Consider the following 12,500-nt stretch of genomic DNA (forward strand, 5'->3'; position numbering starts at 1 on the left):
ACGGTGTCTGCTTGTGATTTCCAGAGCTATTGTTCAACTCATTTTTCCAGTCCTATTGTAAGAACTAGCCCTTATTCATGATTCCATAGATAAATGAAATTGAAATTGACAGTAGTAATGTGTTCTCATCATTGACAACTCAAATTAAGTAGAATCAGGTGAACAGTGGAGACTATTCTACAGCTGTTCAATGCGCCTGTAAGCCACTGTTACTGTTTAACTCCATTTTTACTGAGCATGTTTTCCTGGGCAGGCTGTCCGGGTCCCCATCTGATCTATAAACTGGTGACACGTGCAGCATTTTTTTGCAGTGTAATTTGGTTCGTCCTTCTAAGGTCACGCTTGGGTTTCACCCTTTGTGCACTCATTTTAAACTCATTTGATGAAAAGTCTGTTGCCCGTTAAATATAAATTTTGTTAGGTTTTTTTTTCTCCAGCTCTTTTAAACTCGAGCTTGTTCTGAACACGAGGCGATGACGACAGCGGGCGAATGAGGGCCTTTGAACATGAAAGCGGGAGCCATTTCATCTGATCCACATTCCCGTTCCGCCCACCTGCACTTATTGCAATCTCGGTGTCACACTGCTGAAATTGTTTTGGAACGGCACGAAGCACGCGTGCATGAGCAAGGACAGACGGTGTTATAGAAACAAATCAGCGCTGATCACCCACTGATAGCATTCACCAGCGTCAAGCTCTCTCTCTTCCTTCTGTTTTTCTTTCTTTGGTTTTAAGTGAGGAGAAAGGAGAAAAAAATATCCTATATCGGGGCCATTATAGCTTTATTCAAAGGGGTCGTGGCGACGAAGCCAAACGGCGCTTTCAATGGCACCTTTATGTGCCAAAACATACAAAACAATCATATCAGAACACTTTGTCTGAATGAAAGGGCTGTTATAAAGAGGAAGCCTTATTGGTTTGGTTATACTCATTAACTTGTGGAGAATGGACGGGTGTGTGTGTGTGTGTGTGTGTGTGTGTGTGTGTGTGTGTGAGAGTGTGAGTGTGAGTGTGAGTGTGAGTGTCTGTGTCTGTGTCTGTCTGTGTCTGTGTCTGTGTCTGTGTGCGTGTGCGTGTGCGTGTGCGTGTGTGTGTGTGTGTCTGTGTGTCTGTGTGTCTGTGTGTGTGTTTGTGTCTTGGGGATGGGAGGCTTTGGGCTCCTAATAAGACAGCCTAATAAGACAGCCTATTACCTTGTTTGTTTTTAGCATGGTTAGCCCCAGTGCCCAAAGCTTGAGGGACCAAAAGCAAATATCAAAAGTATATGGATTGCATCAGTGATCCCCCCCGTCCCCCGTCCCCCGTCCTCCTCCTCAACCTCCCCCCCTCCTCATGTTGGTCAAGCTCGTCTATCCGTGTTTTTTTTCAAAAGAGCTGCTACTGAGGCTTGTCCAATTTCTGCCATGCACCCACAGTACAGCCATGCATCGCTCGCTCTCTTCTTTAACTGTTTCTGAAGTGAGCTTCGCTATGAGAACAGTGACAGCATGTGAGTGTCAACATGACCTCCCACTACAGTCCCCCACCCCTCACCCCCCTTCTCCTTAAACCCATCGTCTGTTTTCACCGCGTGTGGTACTAAGAGCTGTGCATGCATACGCGAGAGATATTAGTACCTTGCGAGTTGTTTGTGCAAGATGTCTACTGAATCCTATCACCGCTGGCAGTGTGTGTATGTGTGTCTGAGTGTGTGTGAGTGTGTGTGTGTGTGTGTGTGTGTGTTGTGCGTGTATGCGAGTGTGTGTGTGTGTGTGTTTATGTGTTTATGTGTGTGTGTGTTGTGCATGTGGGTGCTTTTCTGTTTGTATCTACTGATGTGTCAGTAGCACTTGCATTAGTTTACCACTAACGCTAAGGCTAAAAGCATCTTGACAGAGCCTGGCATTGAACATATTGTTTTTTGAGAGGAGCCCGGAGTGTTTTTTCTCCCTTTCTCTCTCAGGTGTTCCAGAGAGCTGACAGGGAGCGAGACCAACGCAATGCCAGGTGGTTGACACTGCTGGTTGTGTTTTTGTCCTGAGTGGATTCTGAGTATGGACACACAAACACACAGACACGCAGAGACACACACACACACACACACACACAACACACACACACACACACACACACACACACACACACACACACACACACACACACACACACATACATAAAAAGCTGTTGCTTGTTGAGAAGTGCAAGAACAGCATGTCCTTCGTTAAGTGTGCGCCACATTTTAAATAAACATAGGATAGAAATGTTCTCTAATGGCAGTCTATGAAGTGTCACTTTTCTTTCAATTGCATTATACTAATGCAAACATTCACTCTCTCTCTCTCTCTCTCTTGCAAGCAAGGGTAATATGCCAGTCTAAATTTAAACCTAGCTCACCCCCTGCAGCTAAATTTAGCATAATGAAATTCATTTGTAATGCATGCATGTACCTCCTCAACGGCATGAAGCTTATGAGACACGGCTCTGTGTTATTCCACTGAACAGAAGGAGAAAGAAGGGAAAAGAGGGCTCCGGTCCTACCAGTCAAGATGCATTTTATCTTCATTAAAAGGGTGATAATTAACGAGGATAAAAAGGTCCTGTCTGATTGCAGGGTTGTGGGGAGACAGACGAAGAAAAAAAGAGAAGAGAAGATTCCGGAAGGGTTGGGGTTAGGGGTATGGTGGTTGGGCGGGTTGAGGGGTGCACTAATAATTTGCACTGTCACTTTCCTCCAGCTGAGGTCCAGTAAACACGGACCCTCTTATCCAACTTCGATTAAAATACTCAGAATTTATGAATGTCCCTTTCTGAGCTGTCCATAATTCATGTTGTTTTGGCAGGGGGGACAGAGAAAGCAATGGCATTGAAAATGGGCCCTTTTTTACACAGTGGGCCAAACCTGGTACTTGAGAATTTAGTTCCTGGCCCAGGAAGTGGTCACACTGTACAGGGTTTAAAACCAGGAACTCAAACCCTAGCATCAAGCCCAGCTCAGCGGTTGTAACGCCTGATCAGTGCTCCCAGGCTTTCTGGTCCCGTCTATACCGCGTAAGCCACGGTAGCTACAGCACCCGCGTCAATCATGCCCATTCCGGTCCTGCCAAGCTTTCCAGGGTATTAACACCTGTGGACTATGAACAAATTAGCCGTAGGCTTTTTAAAGGCTCTGCCTCATTGGAGAGGTATTGTTTCTCGTGTGACCTCTACTGGGCCTCGTCTCGTGTTGCCTCTCTGTGTTTGACCTGGACTTTGTGTATCTGGATCTACCTGCACTTAGGTCTCATCTGTGATCACTGTTTCAGGGCAGTTTTGCTCCCTATAAAGCCAGGGATTTGTTGTACAGTGTAACTATGGCTGCAACTTTTTGACGTTGGTTGCATGGCCTATAGTTTAAAACACATCAGGAACTCAGTGCTTGTAGCCCAGGACAAAGCTCCTGGGCTTAGGTTCCTGGGCTTAGGTTCCTGGACTGAAGGCCTACTGTGTAAACGTGGCCACTAATGATTAAAGCATTTTCGGCGAAATTCCTCTAAATCTCGATTTGCCGTCCCCGATCTGTAGTCAGTGTAACTTTCTTTTGTAAGCAGACCCCCTGAAATATAAATGGGCAAACTGTGCCGAATGACTGCAACCGAAGCCTCCTGTTTTACAGCACCTGTCTCCGACTGTGACAGAGAACTCAGAAAAAGGCTGTGACAGATATGGAAGAATAATGAAAACAGCTCACTGACGACATGAATAATATATGACGGGATTCCAAAGGAAATGCATGCATTCAGACTGTGTGTGTGTGGCACTAGAGAGAGAGAGAGAAAGAGAAAGAAAGAGAGAGAGAGAGAGAGAGAGAAAGAGAGAGAGTGAGAGAGAGAGAGAGAGAGTGAGTGAGAGAGTGAGTGAGAGAGTGAGACCACCATATATCTCTCTTACCTTGCGCTTGTTGTTGGGACTGACGTACAAGTAGCTGAGGATTGTTTTCACCCCCACCTTCTCGTTTAGCTTCTCGTAAGTGGTCCCGTAGTCAGTTGACCTGAAATTCAATAAGAGATCCTTGATGAGGCTTTGATGAATTAGTTGTTGCAATTAGACCCCCCTCCTCCTCCTTCTCTGCTCCGTCAATGAATCTTTCTCAGAGCGAGGAGCGTGCATAAAATTCAATCACCCGGTTATTCTTATTAGCCGTGTGACATGTGGGTATCCAGCGGCAACCGGGAAAAAAACACAGAGGAATATCTCTGGAGCAACTGAGGAATAAAAAGATTTTTGGTCATGCATTTGTGCAATGACACTTTTAGGTTTTAACGTTACTATGCGTGTGTCGTCAGTGTAAATTCATATTTGATGAAGGGAGGCTGTTATTTTGGAAACATTTCTCATCGTGAACCCCTGCTTCATTCTCTAGTGTGGCACAGTATATGTATTATATTTAGCAGACGGAGCGATTCAATCGATTTTTACTCAATGTAATCCATACCTTAGGGTTGCATGGCCACATTAAAACTGTCCTTTTGAAAACAAACTTACAAATGTAGTTAAAACTTTAAATATGTCTTCTCTTCAAAGATGCCACATTCGCATGAGGCTGTACCTTCAATGGCATAAATAAACATCATGACACCATCATTGGTAATTGCATGTTTGATGTTATGACAGCATATCAGCATGCACCATGATGTTATGGGAGCTAATCATTATAATACCATGGCATGGTTAAACCATGAACATCACAACAATGTGACATCTGTAATAACATGTTAATGACATGGTTATGTCAACTTTAAGGGGCAACCCATTGTGGAATGCAATGTTAATACATAACCTCAGCATTCACTACTTAAAGTCCTATCACATGTGTTCTGCTTTACTGCTTTGCTTTAACTTATGGAAAACTGGATTCTGGCTAACATGACTATGTAACCAGAATTAGATGCATAGTTAAGTCCTAGTTGCGTTGGTAGACCTGCTCATAACTCTTTCTGAAATATTTGTTTTCTAACCGCTGATGGAGGTGCACCTTCATTATGCCTTCTTTTGTTGGTGTTGAAACAAAATGTCAAATTGTAATTAAATTTGCTGTGAACAAATAAATCATAGAAGGTTGTAGGAACATCTTGGCCGGGACCAATGGGTGGCACCCATGAGAAGTTTGGAGTTCTTTGAGGACGGCAACGTTTTTTTTTTTTTTTTTCTTGTTGGTGGTTTGTCAAAACTTTCTCCTGTCTGCCTGCCTGCCTTCCTGACTCCACAACATCTTAGATTTGAGGATGAATTCCCCCCTCTCTCTGATAACTGTCAGTTTTCATTTCAGGAAATTTGAGATAAAACAAGCTGACTGTACTAGAAAGGAGAAGAGAGAGAGAGAGAGAGAGAGAGAGAGAAGAGAAGAGAAGAGGGAAAAAAAGAACAGATTCTACAGTAGCTGAGGTGAGCATGATGAAATATTCAAACCTTTGGTCAAAGCACTAATGTGAAATGTGTGTGCTGTTGAGATCTGGCATTTCAAAACGTCTCTTCAGATTTGAGCAACTTCTCTAAAAATCTGCTAGTTCAGAATTATTTTTGGTGAGGAGGCCGACTTACTCAATCAGGAGCTCTTGCAGTGTGTGTGTGTGTGTGTGTGTGTGTGTGTGTGTGTGTGTGTGTGTGTGTGTGTGTGTGTGGTGGTGGTGGGGGGGGGCTGCTAATTTTATGTTGATGGAGGAAAGCAGTGGCATCCACTCTTAAAAGCCTCCATCACAGCTTCCATCAGGTGTTCAATGAGCTCAATCAGAGACGCATCTGGGAAATGTAGTTTTTTTTCCCCCCACCCATTTTTTTCCCTCTTCATTCCTTTCCTGTACTTTCTTTTCAGATCACAGTTTGAACTTTCTTTCTTTTTTTCCCTCTCCCAGCGCTGAAGCATGTGTAAACAAATAGCACCGCACAGAAATAGCACGGCTCAGGAGAATCATTTCATTCTTGGTCCCCCTTCCACGCCAGATTATATATCGCCGTTACTAAGTTTACCAAGGCAATGAATTAAGTTTATTTTCTCTCCCGGTGAAACTTATTCAATGTGATTCACGGGCAAAGACTTTCTTTTCTTTTTTTTATCTCCTCCTCCAAATAGGAGGTCATCGACATCTGCCGCAGTGGGACAATGACATCATCTCTCTATTGATCAGCTCTTCATTGGCCATCAAAGACCAGAGCTGATTTAATGCCCAATGGCATTACCTTTTGTGTTACAACCTCTCTCTCCATCTCTCCATCTCTCCCTCTCTCTCTCTCTCTCCCTCTCTCTCCATCTCTCCCTCTCTCTCTCTCTCTCTCCATCTCTCCATCCCTCCTTCTCTCTCTCTCTCTCCCTCTCTCTCCATCTCTCCCTCTCTCTCTCTCTCTCTCTCTCCTCTCCCTCTCTCGTTCTCCCTTTTCATGTAGTGGAGTGATTGGACTGGAACTCAGAGGGATAAAGGCGAGGGGCGAAGCAGGACTTGCGGAGGAGAGAAAATGACCTTGCGCTCAAGGACGAGCCGAAGTAAAACAGTCAAGATATTCTCCTTCCCTCGTCATGCCTCTCACTCTTTCACACGCTTCACGGAGAAGTATGCATGTCCGCCCCTACCACACTCTTTCTCACACACTTCACAAAGAACCATGCATGCTCTTCTCTAACACACTCTTTCTCACACACTTCACAAAGAACCATGCATGTTTGCCCCTACCACACTCTTTCTCACACACTTCACGAAGAAGTATGCATGCTCGCCCCTACCACACTCTTTCTCACACACTTCACAAAGAACCATGCATGTTCGCCCCACCACACTCTTTCTCACACACTTCATGAAGAAATATGCATGCTCGTCTCTACCACGCTCTCCATGTTGTGTGTTTGCATGTAAGGCTCCGCGCTTGTACATAAAACATTACATCCTGACGTGTCATTAAGGCAATTCTGGCTTGCCCTGCGTACACATGTGGAATCAGCCATGAATAGCTGAGGTATAAGGAAAAGAACAGAGAGATACAAAAATAAAAAAGTAAAAGCACTCTCTTTGAAGAAATGCCTGACTCTATGGCTAATTTAGAGTTTACTCATTAAATCCGTATATATATGTATATATGTATACATGTACGTATGTGGTGATAACTCATAACTCTGCAGCCTACGTACGTATATCTCCGCAAGTCAAGCAGTTATAATATTCACTTTTATATCTGCCTTTGTAACAACAAGTAACAACCTTGAAATTCCTCCCTCAAAGATAATAATGTGGCAGGAATCAAATAAACCAGTCTGTGATGTGTCATGTATCTAATATGGCCGACTTCTGGCACCGCGCTGGCTCTCGGTATGCAATTAATCATCTGCACAGACCTGCAGGTATCGAGAAAAATGCCACTAATTACGTGGCACACGACGGAAAACAACCCATCAGTCGCTTGAGGTGTATCCCGGCCGGCTACGGATCTGCTAAGTCTTCCAGATTGTTCTGCGGGCGTGAGGCTCATCTTTGCCAGATTCTCCACTGATTGGGAGTTGGAGGGAGGGGGCTAGATGTGCTCCTGTCCTGTCCTCTGTCCTGTCCTCTGTCCTATCCTGTCCTCTGTCCTGTCCTCTGTCCTATCCTCTGTCCTCTGTCCTGTCCTTCTGTCCTGTCCTCTGTCCTGTCCTCTGTCGGGCCTACGCCTGTGGTCCTGTGGCTGCCCTACAAGGGCCTCAAAGTGTCAGAAACTATCCCTCTATCTATCCCACCCTCTTTCTCGCTCTATCTTTCTATCTGCCTTTCTATCAATCTCTCTATTTCCCTCTGTACCTCCCTTCATCTCACCTTCTCTCCCATCTCTCGTCTGTCTATCTCTGTTTTGCCTCTCTTTCTCTTTCCCTTCTGAACCTCTCTCCCTACGTCCTTCCCTGCCTTTATTTTTTCATCTCTCTGTTTCTGCCATGTCCTCACCCTCTCTCGCTCTCTGCCTTTCTTCTTTCAGTCTCACTCTTTCCCTCTGTAGCTTCCTCCCTGTCTCCCTGGCCTTCTCTCTTTGTCTCTATGTTTTTGACTCTCTCTATTTCTTTCTCTTTCTCTCTCTCTCTCTCCCTCGCTCTCTCTATTTCTCTCTCTCTATCATGCGCTGGCTTTCTCCATGCAGTTTCTTTATCTCCCTCTCTCTCTCTTTCCACGCAATTTGCTCTGTCTCCTGCTTCTGTCGTCACGTCCATTCTCCCCTGCAGCCATTGCACTCTGGCACCGCTCCACCACTCCCAGCATATTTCTAACTGGTGGTGGGAGGACAGTCAATGATGGACGCGTCATTAAGAAGCCAATGTACCCGCCGCGTCGGCCGATTAATAGGGGAGCGCCATGACTTTGGCCACATTCGTAGGCACTTAAGTGAAGGTATTTGTATTATGCTACATTTAGCATGAGTGTGTGGCTGCGGGCTTGATGGTAGTGGTGGTGGAGTGTGTGTGTGTGGGGGTGTGTGTGTGTGTGTGTGTGTGTGTGAGGGGAGGGGGGGTTTGTGGTACTGAAGAGGGAAGGTCAGTGTGTCATTCTGAACGTTGACTGAACTTGTTCTTTTTCTCCCTTCCCCCTGTGGACCTTCAGCTCTGTGGTGAGCTTATCTTTCTTGGTGGGTGGATGGGGTGGGGGGGGGCAAGCTAGTGGAGGTGTTGTTGCAATCTCAATAGTGGGGTGAGTTGAGGTAAATTGTAAGTTCAGAGAATGATAACAACAAATATTTGAATGTGACCTGACACCCTTCTTCATGGCTGAAAAAAAAATAAAAACTTGTATTTCCCTTTTTAGCACATTTGTTCCTGACCTTGCATCTGATGAATAACATGCAGTATGCTAACCTCAGGGCATGCCACAGTGGATGGGTGTATAGAGAATGGCCTCCAAAGCCAAGCGCTAGCATACGCTCAAGGCAACACGATGTATATTAAGTGGTACATGATGTTAAACAAAAGACAATATATATAAAAAAATCATAGTACAATAGTTAAGGTAATGCCACTAGATTGCACAGGATCTCACAACTCAACTCTTAACATGACGATACACAGGGTAACTTTTTGGAGCAATGTTGCCAGGAAATGTTCCCATTCGTCATCTGTTGACAACTTGTCGCAATCATCCAATCAGAACATTAGGAACCGGTCATGTGATCGACGGGCAACTTTGGTCAAAAAGTCGCTCCGTGTATTATGCGGCTTGTTTGAGAGGGTTTGAGTGACAGGCGAGGGGAGGGGCTGGGTACTTACCGCCACAGGGAGCTCTCTGTCACGCTGCCCAGATTAAAGTCGTAGAATTTTGTCAGCATCAAAATGACCTGCGGAAATAAGACAGCGCTCATTAGATCAGTCTACACACACACACAAACAAACGCACACACACACACACACACACACACACACACACACACACACACACACAATGAGTTCCCACATCATACGCTTCACATGCTCCCCATCGTTACAGCACATGTCTAATGGACAAACACATCGCAAGTTTATCATGATCATAATTTGCTTTAATTGCCCATTCACGCTTGTCTGATTGCACTTGTTCACAGAGTCACTGACCATAAAGAAGTGCTAAGTGTGACACAGTGTACTTACTGAGGGGAAGGGGTTTAATGTGTGTACTGTGGAAGTGAGGTTAGGACACCTGCAATGAAGTCTGATCTGTATGTATTTTATCTACGTAAAAGACTTTCCTGGTCTGTTCTTGGACAATTTAAGCCTTGAATATTCATCTTCTCTTTCAGTCTCATTCGAAAAGCTTTGATAAAAAAAATTATAATAAAAAAAAAAATTGTAGATTTTGTACTTTGAGCTCCACATAACATAAGTTTGTGCTTCTGGTGTGTAACAATGAAACGGTTAGTAAGCTAACGAAACCTAGTTTATTCACTGCGTCGTGTCTTTTCCCGAACGCTGCTGAAAGCTACATCAGCCTCCCTGTGCGAGTGGCTAATTATTTCCCTCTCATTATTTAATCATATCAGACTGAAACTAAATACTGCACAGTAAATACTCCTTAGAACACCCTAAAGGTGTGCGAGATTTCTAAAGTAGGTCAGCTCCAGTCTTGAGGGAAAATAGAGATGGGGGGGAGAAGAAAAAAAAACAAACGACGAATCTGCAAGAAGCTCAGAATGTGAGAATAAGAGAGAGAGAGAGAGAGAGAGAGAGAGAGAGAGAAGAGAGAGAGAGAGAGAAAGAGAGAGAAGAGCAGGACTGAACTTGCAATGTATTTACTTGTTGACTGGGGATCTGGATGTATGTTTGAGAAGCTGCTAAGGGGAAACGCTGATGCGGTTCGGGTACTGGTTCTAATCCGGGCCCGATTCGGCACTGGCACCGAAGCGCCGCCCCAAACCCAAAACTCCCTCCCTCCTTCTCTCTCTGTCTTCGCCGTCATGCCAGTGCAGACTAGCCCAACTGTCAGTGTCAAGAGGCAGGAGGGAGAGAGGGAGGGAGGGGGGGGCGAGGATAGGGTGGGCACATGGGTGTAATGATGTCATTTGAATTCTGAAGACACCCCACACCGGCGGGTCAGCCCCGCAGAATGGATTTGCTTCTACTTCACAGGCGGGACCATCCTCGGATCAATAGCCTGCATATTCCGTATGTAATACGCGCTTGGAATGCCGCCAAGTGCACATGCACAGCCAGCCGCCTTTTTTTTTTTCGGTCTTCTGAGCTTTGTGGCCGACTCTAATTCAATTGTCTGTCACAGATGAGGAAACAGTCAGTGGCAATTTACAGTTAGAGCGGAGGTCAAGATAAAGCCATACACTTAAGCACAGATAAAGCCGTAGACGGTGAGAATAATAGAGACGCCATAACCAACCCCACAAATTGTTCCTTGGATATTAAAAACCATTGAAACTGTTGCAGTATGTGCCTCGATCGGGCACTGAGAACGTCACAAGTTCAGAGGTCATAACAACAAACACGTCCCAAATTCACGAGATTGTATAAACCACACTGCGGCAGTATAGGATGATGTTGAGGCGAGTTTACTAATGCTCGATCCATAAAGGAATACCAATCACATCTCCACAAATGAGCCTGTGTTTACTTTATGGAGTAGAGGAATGATCATTATGGAAGACTTTATACGCTGCCAACGCGTGCATGTCTTTTACAAGCACACAATTGCACTAAATCAGCCTGGCTATACACACAACCTTTGATTCACTTTTCTCTTTTCATCTCCAATATCGAACTAAAGACTAACGAGTGGCGGAATAAATCAGTTCCTGCAGTTTTTTTTTTATTTTGTGGCTGCAGAATTCAACGCAAAATCAGCAAATTTATCAAGACACTGCATGTTTTATTATTTACCGCATAAATCATGCATAAAATTGCAGAAAATAAGCCTTAATGTTAAACTGCAACATACTTCAACTTCTTCAGGCCTTCTAATTTAGTTGTCAGGTGTGTGATGGATTGGCGACTGCGGGAAAGTTAGCTTGATACTATAAATTCGGTTGACATTCACAACAAAGCTAACTATCCATTGTATCTATTTAATTAAAAGTGAAATGAACAAATGTACCCATAATGTTAATCTGCCTTCTATTCAGTTGTCAAACTGTAAATAGTGAAACATGATATTAAACTTTAGACATATCATTGCGTCCACATTTTTATTCCTATATTCATGTATATTGAGGGTAATTTGAGGGGTCTTTTCAATCGCAGAAAAATTGCAAAATCCTGGTTAAGTTCTGATCACGACCCTCCCCCACTGCCAGCTTTATGTGGTATCCGATGATTGACACACTCACACATCAGCTCTCACGGGAGACGCCTCATATCCCGCGTTACATTCTCAGCCCTCATTGGTGTTGATGTCTTGAAGGCGTACACAGGCAAGAGTTTGGGTTCAGAATTAGTAGGGCATTTCCCTTGGCCTTTCCACGTTTGCCGTGTGTGTGTGATGCTTTTTTTGTTTTTTTCTTTGCTTGCTATTCATATCTGTGGCCTTGGATGATGCAAACACGCTGGCGCCCGCCTAACACTGTGGCTTAGAGAGGGAGAGAGAGAGGAAGAGAGAGAGAGAGAGAGAGAGAGAGAGAGGGAGAAAGTTGTGTATCAAATGAAGCTTGTGGGGTGATGACGAGGATGACCTCTTTAAATGAAGAGGTACCCAGAACCTGTAAACGTGTGCGTTTGTGTGTGTGAAAGAGTCGGAGTGAGTGTCGGAGTGTCTGTATGTGTGTGGTTGTGTATGAGAGAGAGAGAGAGTGTATGAGTGTGTGTGTATGAGTGAAAGACTCTGAGTCTGAGGTGTGTGTGTGAGTGTGTGTGTGAGGTGTGTGTGTGTGTGTGTGTGTGTGTGTGTGTGTGTGTGTTGTGTGTGTGTGTGTGTGTGTGAGGTGTGTGTGTGAGTGTGTGTGTGTGTGTGTGTGTGTGTGTGTGTGTGTGTGTGAGGTGTGTGTGTGTGTGTGTGTGTGTGTGTGTGTGTGTGTGTGTGTGGTGTGTGTGAGTGTGTGTGTGTGTGTTTAGTCCTCTGAAGGGGAAATTA

The 12,500-nt window shown here is 44.6% G+C and overlaps 1 protein-coding gene across 1 annotated transcript in view; it reads right to left on the minus strand.

Annotated features, from left to right (window-relative positions):
• Positions 1–12,500, minus strand: part of LOC105891016 (VPS10 domain-containing receptor SorCS1) — a 132,358-nt gene that overhangs the window by 61,350 nt on the left and 58,508 nt on the right. Inside the window, 2 exon segments of the mRNA XM_031561850.2 lie at positions 3,907–4,006; positions 9,224–9,291. Coding sequence (XP_031417710.1) covers positions 3,907–4,006; positions 9,224–9,291 — 168 coding nt within the window.

Source organism: Clupea harengus, chromosome 24, assembly GCF_900700415.2.
Source record: "Clupea harengus chromosome 24, Ch_v2.0.2, whole genome shotgun sequence".
NCBI lineage: Eukaryota > Metazoa > Chordata > Actinopteri > Clupeiformes > Clupeidae > Clupea > Clupea harengus.